The sequence below is a fragment of the Caloenas nicobarica genome, chromosome 2 (genome assembly GCF_036013445.1).
Source record: "Caloenas nicobarica isolate bCalNic1 chromosome 2, bCalNic1.hap1, whole genome shotgun sequence".
Taxonomy (NCBI): domain Eukaryota; kingdom Metazoa; phylum Chordata; class Aves; order Columbiformes; family Columbidae; genus Caloenas; species Caloenas nicobarica.
The window spans coordinates 121,351,541-121,375,324 of NC_088246.1; the positions used below are offsets into that span (position 1 = coordinate 121,351,541).

Here is a 23,784-nt window from a genome sequence, read left to right on the forward strand (position 1 = left end):
ATCTTGCCTCCACTTGTGCTCTGGTTTGATTTCCCCTTAGCCTGAGTTAGACCTGATGGATGAGTAACGCCTCCTGTTCTGCTGTGGAGTGAGAATTGTGGCTTAAGTTAGCAAAGAGTTATTGTCTGGGGTAGTGCCAACACAGCATAAGAACAGTTTCCTTTACTCTGTAAATCAAGAAATTTAAGCAACATAAAATGTCACCATGTGGCAGATTACAGGCTATATAACTTGGCTGTATGTGCAACAGTACACAGAGCCTACAGAGAAAAGCAAGACTGCACACTACTGTGTCACATGAGGCAAAGTTCATAAACTTTTCTCACCCTACAGAGAACTAGGCCAAATTTTATACATGGTAGCAAGCTTATGTTATCGAAGAGATAGCTGAGAGACTTCTGTTGTTAAAATAATAAGTAGGGAAAAGATGTAAAATGGAATTCAGCCTGAGTTGATCGACTACAAGTACGTGCAAGCTGTTGCAAACTCCTCCACATCATTGAGAGCAGCCGTGTGGAGAGGGACTCTGGGTACTGGTGGATGAAAGATGGGACATGAGCTGGCAATGTGTGCTTGCAACCCAGAAGGCCAGTTGTATGTTGGGCTGCATCAAAAGGACTGTGGGCCAGCAGGTGGAGGAAGGTGATTCTGCTGTGGTGAGACACCACCTGGAGTTCTGCATCCAGGGCTTGGAGCCCTCAGCACAGGAAAAACATGGACCTGTTGGAGAGGGGCCAGAGGAGGCCACAAAAATGATCAGAGGGATGGAACACTTCTGTGAGGACAGGCTGAGAGAGTTGGGGTTGTTCAGCCTGGAGAAGAGAAGGCTTCTGGGAGACCTTATTGTGGCTTTTTAAGTACTTAAAAGGGGCCTGTAAGAAAGATGGAAACAGACCTTTTAGCAGGATATGTTACGACGGGACAAGGGGTAATGGTTTTAAACTAAAAGAAGGGCAATTCAGGCTAGACACGAAGAAATTTTCTACAATGAGGGTGGTGAAACACTGGCAGAGGTTGCCCAGAGAGGTGGTAGATGCCCCATCCCTGGAGACATTCCAGGCCAGACTGAACGGAGCTCTGAGCAACCCGATCTAGTTGAAGATGTCCCTGCTCATTGCAGAGGGTTGGACTAGATCAGCTTTGAAGGTCCCTTCCAACCCAAACCATTCTATGATTCTGTGATGGCTGAGTTCAGGTTTGAGGCTGTCTGCTGAGAGCTTTCCCATCCCTCTCCTGCTTTCCTGATCACACTCCTCCTTTCACGTTGTACGCGGGGTTCCGGGAAGGAAGCAGCAGCAAGGAGGCTGGCGCAAGGAGGGGATGGGGGGGCGGGTGGCGGGGGGATTAGGGAATACCGAGGGCTGGGGGTTGCGGAGGGGAAGGGGGCTGTTCCGAGGAACCGGGAAAGCGAATGCAAGCGTAGAGCGGCAGCAGCTGAGGCCTGGGGCAGGTCCCTAAGGGAGCACAGCCGCGTTACCGGAGCGGAGAGCCGCCTCTCCCGGCCGCCGGGCCCGGGGCTCAGCTCCCCGGGAGGCAGCGCCGCTTCCCGGCTGCTCCGAGCGGCTGGGGACCGGGGGTGCAGGTGGCCCTCTTGGTGAAGTCGGTGTCATTTTTCCGGCTTTCTGGCAAATATCGAGAGGAGGACTTGTGCAATCAGATTCTTTTTCCAAGTGTATCAATTGAACTACTAGTGGTAATAGATAACCTCCTCTCTAAATCTGCATTATGAGTTAAAAGGTGAAAATTAAAATGTGAGAGGTGGCCTGTTACTGTACATGATTATGTTCCCTGTCGACGATGTAGATTTTATCAAATCATGCAAACATTTGTCGTGCTCGAGTGTGTTCCTTTTTCAAAATGTCAGTGTTTTAAGGATGTTAGAAGTTACATATTAATTATAGGGAAGTGCATTTTGTGAGGTAATATATAAGAAAAATAAGGTAATAAATAAGGAAAATAAATATGTTTTAATTTCACTTGATTCAGTCATCCCAGAGAAACCAGACGCTTCCAAAAGGGTATGTGTGTGCATGTATATATAGATCTCTACACGCACCCACATATAAAGCCGTATGTATAAGCTTTGACTATAAAACTCTGTTTCAATCAAGCATATAGTATTTTTCACCACTTAAATGTTTCCTGGAACAGGTATTTAATGTATATGCTTTGAAAACTGGAAAGAACATGGGTTTCCTTGTTGAAATTGGAACAGTTGTTCAATAAAAGCTGGAGTGTGTTTTTTCAGTAACACATTTGGTTTCCTGGAAATAAACTCAATCTTTTGGAGAGCTTCTTGTGTGAAAACAGCTAAATTACAAAGACTTATTTGTGGTACGAAAGAGAGAGAATGAGATTATTCTGGTTGCTGTGTGCTGTATTCTGTGTGCTGAAAGACGTATCACACAATTCCAGCTGTGAGTTGCAGTCCGTTGTTGGTGAGTAGAAAGAATGACTCAGCAAGAAATAAAAAATTTATAACAATTGAGTATACATGGACTGCAGTTTTTGTTAAGTCCACAGAGTGTAACTACAAGTTTCAAAGGGTTTTTTTTCAGCTGGGGAATTAGCTCAAATGGTAGAGCGCTCGCTTAGCATGCGAGAGGTAGCGGGATCGATGCCCGCATTCTCCAATGCATGTTTTCAACATTTTTGCGGCATTTAAAAACTAAACAGCAGCATTTAAAAACTTTTCCTATTGACACTTAATTTTTCTTGCATAATGGTATAAAGAAACCTGAAATAATTGTGATCTAAAAAAAGTTGACACGTTGTTTTAAATATTTCATTTTCTTCTTTTCAAAATCATGTGTTTGGTCTTTTGCATACAGGGAGAAACAATATAAACTTTGCATGAAGTAACAAAATTTACTGACATTTTATTACAATAATAAACGACATGAACAAATCAAAAAATACCTCATTTAATTTTCACTATAAATGTGTATTTAAATACTTGATTTATTATTCATTAGTTAAATTTATATTTTATATTATAATTTAGTGTATAATTAACAAAATTTTGTATTTCTGCTGTGAGTATTATTCATTATTTTTGTTCTGTTTTGGTTGTGTAGGCTATTTAATAGAAACAGTGGGCTTAAATATTCTACAACTCTCTTACTCCTGGTAGCAAGACTGTGTCCTTCGCTTGCGAATTTTCATATCTGTGAAATACTATGGAAATTTTCTCTGTAGATCTATGCTTGCACTTTTTAAGTCTTCATGAGGCTTTTTAAAATTCTGATTTGATTTTCTTACTTGCTCATTCAGGTATTTAACTGCTTGTACTTCCAGGTTGATGCAGCATGAGGAGATGAGCCAAACGTACTTCCTATAAATACAATGAATTTGTGCAGCCAGGGTCTTGGGAGTACACATTAAAACAAATAGAAATCGGGAAACAAAAATTGTGAATTAGGTTTCAAATAAGGGGACACTGTGCTGCATCAATGTGCAAGTAGCATCTGTGGAGAAAGTAAAGGGGCCTAGAGATCCTCCTGTGACACAACCAGAAAGGAGTTAACCTCTGGATGGGTGGAATATAAATTGAATTTGCTTATTTCTCTTGTATTCTCCACATACTGGAGAGAAGAGAGGTACTGAGACTTTGAGACTACTTGATCAGGGGTGTCAGACTTATTTTCACCGGGGCCCACATCAGCCTTGCGGTTGCCATTCACATAGACCTATGTCCTCTGTAATATCGTGCTTAAATGAGTTACACAAGTTAGTTATTCATTCTGTGAAAAATAATTTGTTTGTACTAAACTTGCTGGAAGTTACTGTTATCCTATGTCTATTTGCTGTAGCCTGAGAAAGGATAATAATTATTCCTTACTTGTCTTCTATTGATACTTTGTTCTAAATATTACTCAGAAAATCTTTCCGGGGGTAGGATGGAGCTTGGGGACCATCATCTGGTAATTCTGTCTCCAGTGTTTTACAGCAAGAGGGCTGTCTGTAGAATCTCAACTCTATGAAATGCTGCTTTTAAGTAAATTTATTCCACAACATGGTTGTTGTATATTGGTTTTCTGAGCTGAGCATACTGCATACAGAATCACAGAATGTTAGGGATTGGAAGGGACCTCGAAAGATCATCTAGTCCAATCCCCCTGCCGGAGCAGGAACACCCAGATGAGGTTACACAGGAAGGCGTCCAGGCGGGGTTTGAATGTCTCCAGAGAAGGAGACTCCACAACCTCCCTGGGCAGCCTGTTCCAGTGCCCCGTCACCCTCACTGTGAAGAAGTTTCTTCTCATATTTAAGTGGAACCTCCTGTGTTTCAGTTTGAACCCATTGCCCCTTGTCTTATCATTGGTTGTCACCAAGAAGAGCCTGGCTCTATCTTCGTGACACTCACCCTTTATATATTTATAAACATTAATGAGGTCACCCCTCAGTCTCCTCCAAGCTAAAGAGACCCAGCTCCTTCAGCCTTTCCTCATAAGGGAGATGCTCCACTCCCTTGATCATCTTCGTGGCTCTGCGCTGGACTCTCTCCAGCAGTTCCCTGTCCTTCTTGAACTGAGGGGCCCAGAAATGGACACAATATTCCAGATGAGGTCTCACCAGGGCAGAGTAGAGGGGAAGGAGAACCTCTCTCGACCTACTAACCACCCCCCTTCTAATACACCCCAGGATGCCATTGGCCTTCTTGGCCACAAGGGCACAGTGCTGGCTCATGGTCATCCTGCTGTCCACCAGGACCCCCAGGTCCCTTTCCCCTGCACCGCTCTCCAAAAGGTCGTTCCCCAACTTATACTGGAACCTGGTGTTGTTCTTGCCCAGATGCAAGACTCAACACTTGCCCTTGTTATATTTCATTAAATTTTTCCCCGCCCAACTCTCCAGCCTGTCCAGGTCTTGCTGGATGGCAGCACAGCCTTCTGGCGTGTCAGCCACTCCTCCCAGTTTGGTGTCACCAGCAAACTTGCTGACAGTGCACTCTGTTCCCTCATCCAAGTCCCTGATGAATATATTGAATAGTACTGGTCCCAGTACCGACCCTTGAGGGGCTCCACTAGATACAGGCCTCCAACTAGACTCTGCCCCATTGACCACAACTCTCTGGCTTCTTTCCTTCAGCCACTTCACAGTCCACCTCACTACCCAATCATCCAGTCCACACTTCCTCAACTTAGCAGCGAGGATGCTGTGGGAGACTGCGTCAAATGCTTTACTGAAATCAAGTTCTAAGTTTTCTTACAAGGGATGCTGTGTGATATTTGACAATAAAGTTTATAAAAGTTTTTTGCTATAATGATTACCATTACCCTATTTTGACCAAGTTGTAAGCAGTAGTTGTATTTCAAATAATTCTTTTATTTTTAAAGAGAGTGAGAAGTGACTTCAATACCATGTGTGGGCACTTGATTGTTTGGAAGAAAAGGAACTTAACACTACTCAATGTGTTCAGCTTCTAGTTGTCAGGTATTCTTCCTCTCAAGTTCAACGTTGCAAAAATGCCAGGTTTTTTTTCCCAGTAAACTTCTCACACCATCAGAAGAGTGAAATAAACTAGCTGTTAAAGTCATTCGGCACAGGGTTTCTCACAGACACCAGTGACCTTATTATTTTTTTTTTCTCCGTTTTATGTTTCCTGTGGTTACAATTAGTATTGAAATAGTCTGTTGCTGCTAACCATAAGGTGGATCCTGCATCTAGTGGGTGGGTGTAGACTGCAAGTCTGCTGTGTTCTTTCAGACTCACAGAATCCAAGTTGGCTTTGGTTTGGGAAGCCTACAGCCGTATGTGTATCGTGTCTCAGAAGATACACAGGTGTACTATTCATCGTTAGCACAGGGTCACCTAAAAAAAATGGATTAATCCTTCTGAAAAAATAAGTGCACAGGCATTGGGTGCTGCTTTCTGGCCTTGGAGCTGAGCAGCTCCTGGTTTTACTGCAAATAGAAGCACAGGCTGGGGAAATGCATTTTGCTCCTCCTGGCTGCATTCAGGGTTACTACAGTGCATAAAGTTTGTGTAGTGGCCTTCAGTGTTCTTTTGCGCTTGCTCTTGATCACAAAGACTAGGAAAAGAGGGACAATGCATGTAGTATGGTTTTTTTTTTTCTGTTTGAGGCCACAATATTTTCTGCAGTGGTGTTTTAGTAGTTAGAGGAGAAAAATCTTTAAATATTGCTGACTTTTTTCAGTATTTTTACTGTTTCCACTGAAAGAAGTATTGAAATAGGCTACAGGAGAGTGTCCCTAAAATCAGCTTGTTGTGACAACAGAAAGCTTCACAGATCATTAAAATGCAGCTTAATAAATAGTTTCACTGTACTTGAAAAGTCTGCTTCTAATTCTAGTGGTGTAAATAGTGAAACTCCTGCCTCTTCCTGTTACAGAAATCTGGTCAAAACTAGCGACTTTATAAAAGGAAGTAGAAATCAATGGAAGAACTAAAAGCTATGGTAGATTTATCATTTTTATGTATGCACAGATAGCAGCTACTGTGTTTGATCTATAATGAACGAGCAAAGGAAGAACAAGGGGAGGCAGAGGTTTATGTGCAAGGATGGCAGTGACTTCCCATCAGTGAAGAGGCTTGAGGGTAGCTGGGGGAAAAACATTTTGCATCCTTGCTTCTTTTTTTATCTCTACCAGAATAATGAGTTTAAGACTCTCTCTTTATAAACTGCAAAGCAAATAATTAAATGTATTTATAAAACAGCATATGGCTGTTGTCACTGGTTAGTGAGGCATGTGCTGGACAGTCATTTTTGTGAGGAAACCGCTGCTGGCAGCAGCCCTGTGGGTCCGGCCTGGAACCATCTCCTTGGGGCCGCACAGCGCTCCCGGACCCTGCGCTAACCAGCAGCGCAGGTCACGGAGCTTCTCCTGGTTCGAGTGCATTCGGCCTCCGTACGTCTTCAGGTCGCTTCGGTGAGCGCTGACGGGGCGTGCTCGGATGCTGCTGTCACCGAGCTCTCTGCGAGGGAAGCCGCCTCTCCGTACCTGCCAGCACGCCCCAGACGCGGTGCCGCTCTGCGGTTGTGGTTCCCGGGTAGGATGCGGAAGGCGCTACCGACAGCGGACACCTTGGGCAGGCCCGGGAGCCGCAGGCTCGGCGGGCAGCGCAGCGGGATCCCCCGGCCGCGCCCGCAGTGTGGGGCCCCGGCACCGCGCCTGGCCCCGCCCCCTCGCCCTGGCCCCGCCCCGTCAGACTTGGCCCCCGCCCCCTCGCCTTGGCCCCGCCCCGTCAGGCACCGACACCGCTTGTGCCCCGCCCTCTCGCCTTGGCCCCGCCCCCGACGCTCGCGCGTCTTTCCCCCCGCTCCCGCCGCGGGCCTTTACCACGCTCCAGAGCTGCTGCGGTTGCCCTGTGGGAAGTGACGCGTTGCGTCAAGCGGAAGTGACGAGCGTTGCGTGCAGGCCCGGACCGGCGGGGGGGGTTCGGACAAGATGGCTGGATCCACAGGTCTGTGATGGGGGCTCGGTGGGCCTGGGGCTGGCGCGGGGAAGCGGGGCGTTGGGCTGGTGCTGGGGAGGCGCCCCGCGAGGGCCGGAGGGGTCTCCTTTCTCGGGGCGGGCGGGCAGGGGGGCGAGCCGCCTCTGACGGGAGCGACTGGAGAGGGGAGGCATTATCTTCTGACGGGGAAAAGGGAAGCCCCAGGGCCGCCGGGCAAAGTTATGCTCCAAGCTGATCTCTCCCGTCTGTAGGGCAGCCATAGTCCTATGAGAGCTTGGCCTAAGGGATGAATGGTGGGATGAATGGCTCCAGTTTTTGTAATGAACGTAGTGGGGTGCTGGAGAAGGCGTTCATCTGCTGAGTGACAAGAATAGATAGATGTGTGTGTCTATAGGGAAGGGAGATATCAATAGCTTGGTAAAAATGCTGCAGTAAAAAGATGTGTTCTTAGGGACATGTTTTAGTGCTGTAGTTAAGTTATGGTTGGACTTGATGACCCTGAGGGTCTCTTCCGACCAAAACGGTTATATGATTCTGATGATTTGTGGTGATGTATCATCTGTTGAGTATAAAAGTCATGGTATGGCACTATCTAAAATAAAAGATTGTCATTTTCCCTTCTTGATGCAGAGGGAAAGAGGTCAGGCCTATGTGGTGTTATGGGGCAAAGGTGCTCGAGTTTGGTGGTGACTGCAGCATGGAGGGGAAGAGGAGTGAAGCATCTTGCTCTCTTTTACTAGATGAGCTTTGGAGCTAAAGCATCTCTTGTATAGGCAAATGGAAGGGCAAAGAGCTTGCAAGTCATCCCAGGAATCCTATATCAGTAACCAGTATAGCATGTGTTGAGCACTTGCATGGAAGACTATCATGGAAGGTGGTGGCAAAGAAAGGGACAAGAATATTGTTTAAAATACTAAATGCAGAAGTTTAAGAAGCACAGTTATACTGTCACAGTTTCATTTGATGAGAGGCTTGAAATATAAAATAACCTTTCCCCAGTACAAAAAGCTGAAGTCTTCAGGGCGTCATTCCCCCTTCTCTCATCCTTGAGTCTTTATAAGTGGGATTGGCAGTACTCAGGACTGAGGAATGAATTGACTTCAGTGGTCAGTCTAAGGTGAACATTGGCCACTAATTTACTTCTGCTTCCAATCCACTGGATCATTGGGGGACTGAGACTATAACAAAACAGAACAAACATCTGTGTATTGAAACTGGTTTGGGTACCTTACTGCTGATTCTGTGAGGAGAGCTTGGGGAGTTTTTTTTTGGAACAGGAGAGTCCTCTCCACTTGGTAATGTGCATTTGGGGATGTGAGATTTATAGAGTGGAATTTAGTAAAGTTACAACAAATTGGGGCATAGAACAGCTTTTCCAACACTGTGAAAGAGCAGTCCAAGAAGAGACACTGTTGCCTATGATAATCTGAGCTGGAGTGGATATGTGAGAGAAACTAAAGTATTTACTTGTCTATGGATTACTGAATTTTGTTTTGTTAAAATGTATTGACTTACTTCCATGTGTTTAAGTTTCAAAGGATTTTATTATTAGTTTTATTATGCAGCAACTCCACAAGACTTCAGCTTATGTCTGAGATCTGGCCTGGGATTTCCCGTAATGGACAGGAAGTAAAGTTGGTTTAGGTCATGTGTATTGAGTATTGGCGTTTCACATCACAGTCCATTCAACCTGGCTACAGCAGAATGTCAGTTACTAAAAAAATTGCATAGTAAGAAAAGCTCTTTTCTTCCTACAGAACATTCAGCTCTACAAGAAGAAATATTTTTTACTAAACTTTCTCAGTTTTACTACTATAAATGCTCTTCAAAGTTTTGCATGTGATATTTAAAAATCTCCTATATATGCTTACTCAGTATGGTTTTGTCTCAGACATATAGCCACACCTAAAATTCAAAAAAAAGTGGGAGATGTAGAAAACTATACATTTATCTGTTCCAAACAATGTAAAGTACTAGTCCTGTACGTATGCATTGTTCAAGAAATGAAATTGTTGTAGTAAAATGAAGCGAGCAGACAGAATCACAAAAAAAAAAAGCTGGAAAAATTAGTCAGGGCTTCTAAAGCAAAATACTTTTTCCTGTGGTGAAAATACTGTTGGCTTTTCATTGGTATACGCATAGATTTGGAGGGCTGGGCATGTTTGTTTTGTTCTTTCCACATAATACACAGAAATTTAGATTTTTTTTTTTTTTTTTTTTTTTTTTTTTAAGACTTCACCCAGAACTGCTCTTGCCAGGAAGCTGTGTTTTACTCGTTTGTGGAGGAGGGAAGGGAATGATTTGCTATAGACATAAGATTTAACTCTACCTAGCTCTGTGATTTTCATCTGTTCTTGCTATAAAGTCCAACTTAATCCTTATTTATTTCAGAAAAAAATGAATGTTTTGGTTGCATGAAGTCCAGGAATGAAATTCTAGCCCCAAGGAAGTCAACAGCAAAACTTTTGCTAAAGTCAACTGTCCTAGTTTTATCCCAGAAATTCCTTTCCTGAGCTCACTAGTTCTTTGAACAATCATGTAAAAAATGACATGCCTTTAACAACAGATAATTTAGTTTGAAAATAGCTGTTCTTTAATATGTGGTAAAGAAACTATGTATGTCAGCTTTATATTGGTTTTGAATAAGTATCTTACTTGCTTTCTAAAATCATCTATATTGACTGATTTTCACATATAAATATTACATGTCCTAGAAACTGACATTTGTAAGCTACAGCTTGATTGATCTTCCAATATTGCAACTGCTTCTGCTTGAAGCTGGATCTAAGTTGTTTGTACAAGTCCTGCTGGAGGTCTGGGAAAGAAGTCTTTTTTTGAAAAAGAGAACAGCTGTTGTTGATATAATCAGCCAATTTCATATTGGTTATGTGGAGATTTATTCTATTGACATCTTTGAAAATACAGAGCAGAAGATGTAATTAAACATAGTTTCAGGTTAAAATAAATGATTTACCAAAGCATGCCATTTAAAATTACTTGTGTAACTTGAGAGAAAGAAATAGACCAATAACATAATTAAAATAAGTTAATTCAGGAGTTAATTTCTGCTTGTCCATAATTTGTGTTTTACTTAAAATTACCTTATGTGTATACGGTATAGATGTATCTAGCTAAAATGTGAATGTTTCCTAAAAGCAGTGATCATGTCACTAAGTGGTTAGAACTTATGTGTGAAAAGATGAGAATTAAGGCAGCAGTGTCTAATACTGTGCTCTAACTACAGGCCGCTAAAGCTTTTGTCTCCTGCCTCTTCAACCCAGGGCTTCAGTAGCTTGGAGGAGGGTGAATGGGGCTCAGTTAATGAAAATTCCTGTTGGTTTGCTGAAATTATGCACTCAAGGGAAGAAAATTGACTGATCTACAGTTAGCAATTCTATGTGAGATTCCTGATTTACTTCTAGTACGTAGTCACAAGTAACCTTTATTGAAAGCATGCTTAATGTCTTTGAAGGGGCACAGCTAGATTCCACACAAGTATTTTTCCTGTACAATCCGTACTTCTCATTTCAAGATATTATAGTCTTTAAGGATGAATTGGCTTCTTTATGTGACTTATGTTACATGTGCAAAATTTTATTAGCCTTTGAATTTATATGTGATTGCTTCTTTGAATAGAAATGGCACAGTGGTCAATGTCAGTGCCTTGTTTTCTTAAGTTTGTTTTTTTACTTCTGTTTGCAAACATTTAGTGCTGGTGAAAGCAGTTCTAACTGTGCATGACTGCAGCTGTAAGGAAGCTGATATTAAAAATGAAGGACTGGAAGTGGTCATGAGTGCATTCAGTCCAACTCCCTGAGCTTTGAAGCAAGGACTGACTGTATCTTTCCTGGTGACTGGGGGTTTTGTTGTTGTTTTTAAAACTTTTTTTTTTAACATTCTCCATTGGAAAAGATTCCATAATTTGAGATACTGTTTCATAATACTTTCCCTTAAATCCTTTGCAACTCTCCTCCATTCCAAATCAAGCTGATGTCTGTCCTGTGCTTAGTGGGGTAGAGATTGATGGATCACCATAACCTGTATTCATAAGTGGGATGTAGAAGTAATGTTTTAAAGACTATTTTTTCCATATAGGAGGTGGTATATTTTAAGCTTCATCTCTAGAAAACTTGTGTGTTAAACTCTGTGCAGGTAGGCTTCTCTTTTCCTCTGAGCTGTTGGATGCCCATTTTGCCCCTCTTTCTTTCCTTGCAGAGGAAATAGTTGTCTATTTTTTATCTAGTATGTTTTATCTTTGAGGATATTATTGCTCCCTCCCTTTTTCTCTATTATGCCTCCATCACATTGTTCACTTATCCAGAACCTGTCCAAGAAGTCAGTTTAAAAGCTTTTTAGAATTTTACAGTCCTCAGAATTTGTTCTGTGTATTTATAATGTTAGCTCTGTAAGCACAGACTTCTTGAAGCTGCAAGTAATCATACAAAACAAAAGAAGTCAAGTACTGTATTCTGTGAGGCAGCAAGCACTCTGTGTGGGGCATTTTTCCATCCTGTTCTATGCACAAGGAATTGCAACTGTGATTGTTCTGCTTGCTTAAAAACATCTTGGCAAGCCACAAATGATTTAGATGTGCTTCAGCTGAGTTGAGAACAATCTAGCTTACAAAGGACTTTTAAACTATATATAGACCATCAGTTCTTTTCAGCTTTGTGGCATATATAGGCATATATTTCTTCTTGAAGCTTTGCCTGTTTTCCTGTTTTTGTTGCTGTTATTTTACAACTCTGTCTTTAAATACAAGCCCAAACATATGTCTTTCTGCCACAATAACTGTGTAAGAGTGTGCTCACAAGCTAAACACCTTACTTCTGAGATAAAAAAGTGGCCTGCTTTGTAATCTTCTATTTGTTTAAGAGTTTGTTTGAAATTCAAGGATGTTATCAGGCATAGTATTAAAGCCCATTATCTAAGCTATTCTGCACAATGCTGGAATATTTTAGCCTCGATGAAGATACAACACATAGGGTTTCAGGAAGAACTGCCTTTCAGCAGTTAGAGCAGATGGTCCATACTATAAATCTAAGCATGGATGAGAAGGCTTCTCATGTGTGAGAATTAGATTGCCAAATCTTATGAGTAGTTGCTGGAGTTGAATTACATACATATTTGGTAGTGTTTGTGTTTTGCCTTATGGAAGATTTTTCCAAAGGCAGCGTTAAGTTCATGCTGTGAGAATGTTCAGCCTCGTTTTGTTGACGGACCCTTCCTGCTCTCTCTCCGTACTCTTACATGTATTTTCCTAGGCTATAGCTTATGCTTTATCCAACCAAAACTTTATGTAAGGTCTTAGATCAGCTTCAGCTACTCATGTCTCTTAGATTTTGTTGCCTTACTGTCTCAACTACACTGTGGGAAGCTCAGCACGTGTTGTGGAAAGACAAGAAAGTGCTATTGGGGAAGTATTCAAAATATTCTTGGTTTAAGTTGTACTCAGAAAGGTTTTGCTATATGCTGTCTTGCCCAGAAGAGTGTTTTTCTTTGTATTTGTCATTTGGAAGACACTAATGAGATATAATTCAAACAATATTTTGAATAAAATCAATACATCAGTGCAAAATCTTATGACTGTGAAGCTGTCAGACTGGTTCTGAATAACATGAGCTTCTGTTTTACAGCCTTTTCAAAAACGTGTGGTGCCTTAAGTACGTGACTCTAAATCATTTCTAGTTAGCATTTTGGAACAAACGGAACCTTCAACACTTAAGACTTCAGAGCTCTAAATGAATCCTTTATTTCAGAAAGATGAGAAGCTTCAACTAGATTGAAAAAACTTTGTCAGAAAAATTATGTCTAACATCTAGGTAGTCTCAGTATCCCCTTTTTAAAAATTTTTGTGTTAGACATTTAAAATGCACTAAGAAAAAAATCACCTTTCATTGCATTTGTGACTATTCATAACTGTATAGTTGCATGCATTTGAATTTTTCTTGAGTAGATCAAAAACATTTTTCCCAATACATGTAAAAATAATGTCCTTTACTCAGGATACCAGTATAGTCTTAGTAAAGTGTCCAGTTTTATTCGTATAACTTAAAACTTTTTTCAAGGATGAAGTTGTAAGCTTTCTTCTCGCTGAAGTAGAATATGTCATATGTAAATATTAAATAATTTGAACTTTTAAGATATGCCATCTAGAAAATAGCAGGCTGAAATATGACTGTCAAGGCTCATGTAGGAAAATAACATAATGGCAGTTCTTTTTACTAAATATGTAGTGATTGGTACATTTGGTGATTATATCCATAAGTGTATGTTTATGTTCATAACGGAAAGAATAATAACGGATCACATTATTTGGTTTACATTGATAAAGGATCTTTATGTTTTGGACTGTGGGTGGGTGCTGAGTCATGTTGGAAAGGACCTTCATGCAAGTCTTAGAACAACTGTTTGCTAATCAATGGCTTGTAACCTGTTTTAGACAGCTTTACAGCTTTGCTAAACTAAGTCCTTGATACTACTCTTGTTATCTGGGTCACACGTATTTTTACTGTTAAAACAGACCCTGTGAAAACCATTTTGTGACAAGAGATATTGGCCTTTTCTGGGTGCCTCTAGTCTCCCACTTTTCCTGTCCCCTTTGTCTAAACCAAATTTTTTTATGTCATCTTTAAAAGATACCATAAAAAGTATGTATTTGAAATCCTTTTTCCTCTCTGCCAACACAATCTTAGGTTTAAAATAAAACTTTCAAAACTTGAGCCTTTTTGCTGTTATAAGTTTCCTTTAGCCTTTCATGCCTTTATATAACTTTGTTTTAATAGAGAGGTTAATTTGTACTAAACAAGGGGGGAGGGTTAGTTTCTGAGGAGAGAAATTGGAAGGATTCATTTGTCTGATAAAATCTTGATTCCTTAGTCTATTAAATCACAATTAATATTGCTGGTGGTTTTTGAAGTGACGAGTATCTTTTCTAACTCGTCTTTATTGGCTTCCTGCCTTGCGTAGTTCTGTGCAAAATTGAAACAGCAATAAAATTCTCAATTTGTTAAGCATCACAGTGTGTCGGTTTTTTGTAATCTGTCACTTCATATATTATACTAAAACATATGGGAAGATAGTTGAACCATTTAATATCTCATCTGTGTTTCATGCAGTGATTTCCTGTAAAGAGTTTAACTTTAAAACGTAGTCAGCCTATGCATTTCCACCCTTCACCAAAACAGCTTGGATGTCAATTGATGAGCTGTTTAGTGACTTAAGTGTTTAATTCCTGTATGGTTTTTCTTATGGTTAGGCACAACTGGACATGCAGTGTCTGATGTAACTAAACTCCGAGGTAGTGATGGTCTTGTTTATAACAGAAAGCTTGCACTTAGCTATAATATAGACTGATAAATTTATGCAATTATAATTGTGCAAATTTGTAAAATTAGTTTTACACAATTTACACGAATTGACTTTTGAGACTGCAATCAGGTTTTTTTATACTATGGTTTTCTATTGGTGTGATAACTGTTTTTTGAGGTTTTTTAATGAGATATTTTAATTACTTAAAACTTTTGTGTGAGCTTTTTCAAGGTGTTTATTTTTTTCCTGTGTGGTGTGGGGGTTTTTTTGTTGTGTTTGTTTTTTTGGTTTTTGTTTTTTTACTAAGAGCTTGCTTATGCCTTCACTGTTTTGTAGTCTAACAACATATGTGTCTGTAGCGGACCAAGCTTTTATGTAAGTGCAATTTATATGAGCACCATTAGTAATTTCATGCCAGTAACTGTTCTCAAGATGATTGTATTTGCATGAAAATGCAAAGACAGACTGGAAGGAACTGTGACTGTTGTTGCATCCTTGCTAAAACAATTGAGTCCAGTTGGAGGATTTCTCAGATCTGGACTGTATTGTGTGCGTGCACATATCCGGCCTTATCCGCTCTCTGTGCTGCTGCTCACTGACGTACATACCATGGCTCTTCTTTACTGTTGTACCTTGTACAACTTTAGGATGTTTAGAGTATTGTTGCTACGTAAAACATCAGGAGAGTGAAGAGGGTATTTGGAAATCGGGCTGCAGGAGATGGGGAACGGAGGTTTTCAGCGAGATATGAACCTTGGTAAGGAGAGATGGTGCAGAATGGGGAAAAAACTTAGCTGGATTTGAGAGAAATGTCTTCTGCATGGGTGCTGGTGGGAGGGTGGAGCAGCTCTGATGAATGAGATAGTTCATGGCAGCCATGTCTCCCTATCTGCTGCTCTTCTGGGAAAGGGGTGACAGTGGGGAGCAGGGAAGTGGAGTGGCCATGAGCATGGTTAGAAGTGAATAAAAACTGAACAGATATAAGGCTACCTTGAGTAAATAATCCGATTAATTATAGAACAGAATTGGTATAACTCAAAATGACTAGGAGCAGTTAGCTCACTTTCTTCTGGTTACCTAAGAGTCAGGATCAGAGAAAAGAAGGGAGGACTTCCTAGGTGAAGGTGCTGTGATAATGGAGCTGTTTGTTCTGCTAGTAATTTCTCATACTTAAAAACGTAATTAATGAAACCTAAAATTGCACATAATTTTTCCTATGAAGTTAAACGTTTGAAATGCCCACTCTGCTGCAGAAGTCGAGTTTGCGGTCCTGTCATTCTTACTTTGAAACCAACAGCAACTGAAACACATAAAATAAACTGGTGTTGCTTTTGCAATTTTGATATGCTGAGATCTCTTACTTCAGCATAAGGATTTGTGGTTTAAGCTATTTTAATGTGTGTTTGTGACATCACATCTGCTAATGCTCAGATCTGTTGAAACTTGCTTCTTCCCTTTCCACCTCCCAAACTAAATAAACGTTAGTATTGTTCATATATTGAAAGCTTCATTATGATATCCTGGTGTGTAAATACACTATTTTTAATTAAATGCAAGTTGTGGCTGTGTAAGGCAAGCTGCTATTACTACCTCTCCTTCCTTGTGAGGCTGTCCATCACTATATACTATGTTCTCTGTTTTGTGAGTGCAGCTGGTAAGATGTATGTGATAGTGAAATGAGAGCTTTGGATACCACCAAATGCTTCTGAGGTGGGCTCAGCCTTGAAAGTGGGAGCTGACAGGTAGTGGACCATACTTGTGCTTACGGCTTTTTCTTTCCAAGTTAGCAGTCTTCCTGCCCCTAATCATGCAAGTATAAGGTTCTGTTTTCCTTTGAAGACCTGTTATACTGTATTTGGCAGCTGAACCTGGAATATGAGATAGAGCAGCTTAAGTTATATTAAACGCAAATTTTAACACAGTGCAACTAGAACTACTACTGCAAAGAACAGGTCAACATGTAAATGTCATTCTGTTTGCAATTCATCATTTCCAATTATTATTGTTGGTAAATAACTGACAGTGTCTTAATGGTATGAATATGCATAATGAAATTGAAAGAAAAAGGAAAGAAATTGACTTCTGTAAATCTGTGTTCTGTCTTCAATAAAATTACTGTTGTTTTAAACAGTAGTGTTTGTGCCCTACCCTAAGTATATAAATACCCTTACACCTCTCCAGACCTTTTCCTCTCAGGCAAAATGTGCATGCTGGGTTGCAATAAATGACCGAGGCTTCTGCTGTATTAATATAGTTTCTCATTAGCTAGCTGCCTTCTTAACACAAGCTATGTATAGAATGTTTATGACCATGGCCAGACCTAAATATAAAAAATTCCCATTGAAGTTGTTTTCATGCAGCGTAACTTTAGTTCTGAATGGTGTCTGTTAAGATACCAACAAAGGTAAGATTTTGCTTAAGTGAAATAAATAGAAATTATCACCAATGTAATTCTGAAATGAAGATTACTTTGGTTAGCTTTAACTGAAAGGTAGGTTTTAAGATGAAAGTTTATAACTTTCATACTGCTGTGACTGTTTCTTGGCTTCTGATGGGAAATGTTCCTTGGCAAGTGATGTATCTTCATAAGAAAAAAACAAAAACCAAAACCTGATGAAATGCATACTTTAACATCAACATAGTTCCTAGAACTGCATGTCCTCAAAGTCTTCCAACCTGTGTATTTTCATTTTTTTAAAAATTTTAAATATTGCGAAAGGCAAAAGAAGTTAACCAGTTACAGAGCTCCTACATAGTAAAATATATTATGTTTTATATAAATATATACGTAATTTTAGTCCCGCAAAGTAGTGGAACAGCCCATTCAGTTCTTACCAGCTCTGTTGAGTACAGGCGATTTCTTTATTTCTTGCAAGATGACAGTTTTCTAATGTCTAGGGTTGTAGCAATACTGGCTCTAAATTATGAGAAAAATTGAACACATTGAATAAATGACCATTTGATCTATACCTGTTCATTGGTGTACATCTGTTTACTTGAGCTGTAAAATCTTAGCTGCTACTCATTTCTTTTCTGATTAATTCTGGTAGTTAGTTGTCTTGTTTGTCTGTTTGTTTTGGGATGAATAATTTCATTTTACATGGAAATGGATTTTTATCTGGTTATGTCAGACTTGTTTTTCTTTTTGAACTTCTGTTGCTAGAAATTTTCCACAGAGAAGCTTAGTTAGGTTAATCTTCATGAGTCTGCATATCTAAACTGCTGTTGCTTACAGCTTTGCCAGTTGTGGACAGTCATGACAAATCTCTGTTCAACTGATTGACACAATGCATAATTTAGACACTAGCAAAATGGAGAAAAAAGCATTTGAGATCACTGTTGTTTCTGAGGGGTTGCCCATGATTAATTTTGGAAAGACAGAATGCTCTGAGGTCTCTGTTATCTGTTGTCTTTTTATGTCATCTTTCTGTACTGAGCTCCTTTATTAAAGTCCCTCTGTATTCTGTTATCATTGATAGAAGTGCATCTGTTTGTTTTTATGTGACAAAATCAGTGATGACTGGAATGTTCCTTTAAAAATATTATACTTGCATTATGTGGTGTTTCATCTATACATGCTAGAATTGCTTAGTACCTTATTCACAATCCTGTTCAATGTGTATGGACCACATATTGCTGCTGCATACCTTCATTACACCATTTAAGATAACGTAGTACTCTCCCAATTTAAATTCAAAACTGTTAATGCAGAATATTCTACTGCCCAAATTTCATTCCTTTGGGACATAGTTGCTCAAGGAAAATAGAGAAAAACAGTGTATGGTAAATGTAGCCTTAGGAATACTACCAATATACAGAATTCTGAATTTGAATTTTTCTGAAGTATATCAAAACTTGGTTGGAAAGCACCCATAATTCTAAGAAAGCAGAAGTTTCAATTAACAGAAATATCCAGATGTATCAAACCCATTTAATGAAGGTACAGTTGTCTCAGTGCAGGCTGACTGTACATTCAGTAGCGCATGGTTGGGTTGATTCACAGATTGAGTTCCACAGCAGCAACTGGATGCTTTTGCAGTTACTGGAAAAAAATGTCTTGTTTTTCACTGAAAATGTCTATTTGCCTTGAACAAGAACCATGTTGTTTTCTTCAATAGTAGAAACAGTACTTTTACTATGCGTGTAGTAGCATTCTTGATTTAAAACAAAAAAAAAGTTTACTGTTGAATTGCTGCACTCTGCTACTAATTGTGGTGATGGAGTTCTTTTGGAGACAAAACTCCTGTCTCCAACCTTGTTAATAGGCAAGTTGCTAGAAATACTTTTGGTTTTAGAGCCAGGTTACTGTGATCAACCTCAGATAGTAAGTCAGCCATTTGTGTGTGTATTCACAGATTATTAATATTTTACCAGGCAAAAGAATATGTGATGCGAGCAGGGTAACTGGCAAACAAAAAGTATAGATAACTTTTTTAAAAGATTTTTGCAGAGTGTCTTCCAAAAATTTAATTCCACAGGAATATTTTCTGCAGCCAGAACAAAATATGTTAGTATTTCACTTACACTAACCCTGTTTCCCCTTTTTTTTCTATGTATTGCCCATTTCAGAGCCTTGGTTCGTTTATGTTCTTTTTGTGGGTATGTGGTATGTTGTTGTTGTTAGTATAGTATATCAGTTTCTTCCTCTATTTTGTCCAGAGCAAGATGACTTCTGAATTGTTCAGGCTGAAAGGAACTTGATATTTTCTATGTTTCTCTATGGAATCTTCTCCTCCCCTCCCTCCCCCAGGAGAAATTGTATTATGGCTTAGAGCTTGCAAGGCTGACATCCCTCCCTGCTTCCCTGTCATTGAAAAATACTTATTTTTCTGCCAGCCTGAAGCTGTTAAATGGGGTTTGAGAGTTTTTGTCACCAAGCTATACATACTTTATTCCGTTTCTGTTTGCTGGAAGTCCGTGGGCAAAAGATTCAAAATACAGACTTTTTGTGACATAGCTATCTCAATCAGGAAGAATAGCATCCCTGACAGTATCCTAGCTGTTTTAGTGTATAATTTACTGATATAACTTGTTCTTGAGTCCATATTAAGATTTGTTTTTATAGCTGTGTTGAGGAGTGTGCAGGCAGCATGGAGTACGCTGGTATAATTATGGTAAGAGGTTCCTGGTATGGATATAACTTTGAGGAGTGATTGAAGCCAAGAGCTGAGGAAGATTTTAAGAGAAACTGAATGTTGGTATGGATATTGTAATAGACAATTATTATAAAAAAATAGTTTTGGATATAACAGAAAATCTCACACTTAAAGCTGTGAGCCAGTCTATGAAAAATTAGGGTTATGGCAGCAGGGAGAGGACTAGAGTGCAGATTATGCCACTAATGTTTTGTTGTATGGCAAAGAATCATTTGACATGCAGGGACCTTGGACTCCCAACTGTATTTGCAGGAGTGCATCTGTGTGAATTGTTTAAAAATGTGATTTAGTGTAGCCAGTGTGTTCTGTCAGATTTGACCTAAATGCAATTATGTGTTCTGTCTTGATGCTGATTAAATCTCTGTACTAGTGGGTGATCTGACATTACCAGCTGTGGAGCTGTCTTAACGTACTAGGAAGAGCAGGTACCTCCAGCTAATTCTCCTTTGTTGCTCCACTGAAAATTGTTGGTCTTGCTAAAGGATACTGAAGATTCCTCCTTTTTTTTTTTTTTTTTCCCCTTATGTTTTTTTTGGGTTGTGCAGATTCTGGATAAAAGCATAGCTGTAACTTCTTTTCTAACTTGTCCTCTGGGATAGTGTACTTCTTGCTTCTATTTGGTGACTTAGAATGTGATGTCAGAAGTAACTCTGTATGTATGAAAGCAAACCTTTCCGCTTGATTTAAGTCTTTATTTACTGATTCTGCTTTTATTCCTTTCTCATTGTTCCAAGGTATTAAAATAATTGTTAATATCACAGGTTTCTGATAGGTTCGAGTTTATGTAGTACCACTTCATGATTTAACTTCTAAATTAAAACCTGTTGGTGCATGTAGGCATGAGTGGGTATTGTTTTTGTGGTGGTTTTTTTTGTTTAAGTGAAATATAGTTACTTCCACTCTGTGAAAACTCGGTAAATACTGCTTGACAGTTCCCATGCACAGTTTCAGGGGATCAGGAGGTATCTATCAATAAAATCCATAGTGAAGTAAGCTTTGTAGAAAATCTGAAAAGAGATTGAGAGGAAGTTGCTTTTGGTTTGCTTTTTAGTCTTGATGAACCCAGCTGTATGTTCACCTTGAGAGCCTTAGTCCATCATACCAGAGAGCTGTGCTGGGTGCAGTGCTGTACCCAGCTGTTAACCACAGCCACTGAGTGGAGTTTACCGCTCCTGCAGCTGTGCCAGTCATAAAATTGCATGACTGCTTTAATCTGCTTCACTTGGAGGCGAGAGGTTTTAGCTGAGGGATGACTGTTAGGGAGTAAAAAAACCCCACCTGTCTACACTTGTCTGAAGCCAGTTAGTGGTCCCATCAGCAAGTGGAATTGGGGAGAACAATATTTGGCAAGCCCATGGTGGCGAAAGGCTAGAGACATTTCTCCACTCAGTTGCTACTACTTGTTCCAGAAGGCACACCTGAGGTCTGGTATTCAGCTGAAGAATGGGAGTGGTTTCTGTAATTTCCTCTTGCCGATGAGCTGCAAACTAGATCCAAAGGATGTTGCTTCATTGTCAAAATTCTGTAAATAAAATATTGATTCTTATTCAGATTCCTTCAAGGAATATTTCAAAGTTTTTAGCAAATACTCGATGAGTTATATTGGCTGGATTAGAGACAAAACTCCAAGATATGTGCACCATTAACATACAATTTAGATTGTGCCCTCTGGAATACATAAAATAGTGAGAAGAACAATATTTTTTTTACTCTACATTGGGAACAAACTTAATTTCCAGAAGATCCAGACCATCATTACTTGATCTTCTTTCCAGTAAAACAACAGCACAAACTTTTATCTAGAAGGTGCAATCTTGTGTAACGTGTATTGTGTTCTTCAAGCCAGGTAGATTTGTATTATGTGAAGGTTATAGCATGACCAAAGCAAACATGTAGAGTGTAATAGTGTGTGCAAGTGCATGAGTGGATGCTCAGGACAGCATTAGCATTTAATGCCAGTTCATTTTACTGTTAGTTTCTAAGACTTAATTATGAAGGTATTTTTTTTTAATCCATTGTGTTATTTTTTTTAAAATGGATTCTATGTCATGTGTCAGAAATCTATCAACAGTGCTTTTCTACTAAAACATTCAGTAGTGATTCCAACTGAAATTATTTAGAATAAAACATTAAACATATGCTAGGAAATAGTGACCTGGTAGTCCTTTGTTGCAAAAAGCTGTAGCAGACATTCATAATCAAGATGTGCCCAGCTTGCTGCTCTGCCCCTCTGATGTCAATTGACAAATCAGAGCATCTCTTTGGAAATAGGGTGGGAGAAGTTGTTGTCCAAATCTTAAATGTATAATTGCATAAAAAGAAAGATCTTGAGAATTTCCTATGAACTCAAAGGAATAGAAAATGTTTGGAGAAGTGAGCTAACACCCTGAATATTGAAGTGCTTTTATGAAATAGTGGTTTTATCTTAATTCATACAATAATTTCTGGTGACCTTGACACAAATGTTTGTAGGACTGTGTAACTTTCTGAAAGGGAACCTGTTTGAACATATATTTGGGCCAGTTTTAGTTGAGAATTATTTTTTTGGTGGTTGTGTTGTTGTGGGTTTTTTTTCCTCCTGGGAGTTTTTAAATGGGTTGGAATCTTGGTTAGGTGGATTTTTTTTTTTTTAAACAGTAGGTGTTTTGACTCTTATTTTTAACCCCAGAACAGTCTTTTCCTACTTAGTTCTTGCACTGATAGGAATGTTAGTGTGAGGAGCCTGAAACCTGCTGTCAGATGTTTTTGTCTTTTTTCAGAGCAGATCTAAATTATTTACTGGAGACTTTCTGGAGCTTTCCCACATCCGTCACTGCTCCCCTTGGGCAGTTCAAGGAGCTGGTGAGCACAGAAAACTTAGTGGAAAAAATGTGATGAATACAAGACAGTCAGTCATAAAGGGTTGTTATTTTCTAGTAACTGTCATCTCCTACAGTTTTGTGTGTCGAGCACAATTTTATGATACAACTGAGCCAGCCCAATGGCTTTTTGCCACAAAAAACTCCCTCATCTCCACACCCGTGGTTTTGCAAAGGCACCGAAAGACACAACAGTCAGCTCTGGCATTTGTTGATCTTTCTTCCTGAGTCAATTCAGTTGATTAACTGGTTGGATTTGATTTTTGCCTAAAGGAAAAACAGCTTTTTGCTGAATTAGTGTGCCAGTTTTGCTAATAGAATAGAGAAGCCTGATTAGTATAAGAGCAAGAGTCTTGGGAGAAGGCGTGGAACCTCTTCTCCTGCCAATAACCAGCTGGGTCATCTCAGCTGTGCCAAATGGTGATGGCAGGTGATCAGAAATAAACTTAAAGCCTGTTTTCTACTATCTTTTATGTGATTTTTGAAGAGGTAAGCTATAAATCAGAAGTTCTGCAAGAATTCTGAGAAATGATGGATCAAAGCTGCTGGAGAAGACTAAGAGAATGATTGGGTCTTAAGTTTATCCTGCTGGTTTAATAATTTTTTTTTTTTTTTTTTTTTTTTAAAGAGTAACATTAGCCTTTTACTGGCAGACTCCATTCCAGAGCACATATGAATCTGGAGCAGAAGTAAAAACCTTGTGCTCTTTAATGTGATAGAAACGTGATTGTCAGTCTCATCCCTACTCTGAATTAGATATGTGCATGTACAGGTCTAAGGTTAATAACTAGTCAGGATGGGACCAAAAGAATGGGGAAATGGTTTCCAGTGAAGCTTTTTGAAAGGGTCTATGCTGAAGTATTGGGTAATTATCTGCTCCTTGATGTATGGTGCTAGTATTTTCAGGTAATCATACGTGAACTCTTACCTGTGAAAATAAGCTTCCAGAGTAGTTTAACTCCATTAAAACATATTTTACATTGAGGTTACCTGAGTTTTTGCTATCATGGCTGCACTTTCATGCTAGTACTCCTCAGATC

The 23,784-nt window shown here is 39.6% G+C and overlaps 1 protein-coding gene and 1 non-coding gene across 3 annotated transcripts in view; both read left to right on the forward strand.

Moving 5' to 3' along the window:
- The first annotated feature begins 2,560 nt into the window (after nucleotides 1-2,560).
- TRNAA-AGC (transfer RNA alanine (anticodon AGC)) lies at nucleotides 2,561-2,633 on the forward strand. Its single transcript has one exon. It is a non-coding gene; the product is annotated as a tRNA-Ala (tRNA).
- A 4,686-nt stretch (nucleotides 2,634-7,319) lies between these two features.
- Nucleotides 7,320-23,784, forward strand: part of UBE2V2 (ubiquitin conjugating enzyme E2 V2) — a 32,232-nt gene continuing 15,767 nt past the window's right edge. For both annotated transcript variants that reach the window (XM_065628212.1, XM_065628214.1), the window contains exon 1: nucleotides 7,320-7,428. In XM_065628212.1, coding sequence (XP_065484284.1) covers nucleotides 7,413-7,428 — 16 coding nt within the window. In that variant the 5' untranslated portion in view covers nucleotides 7,320-7,412. The remainder of the gene's footprint in view (nucleotides 7,429-23,784) is intronic.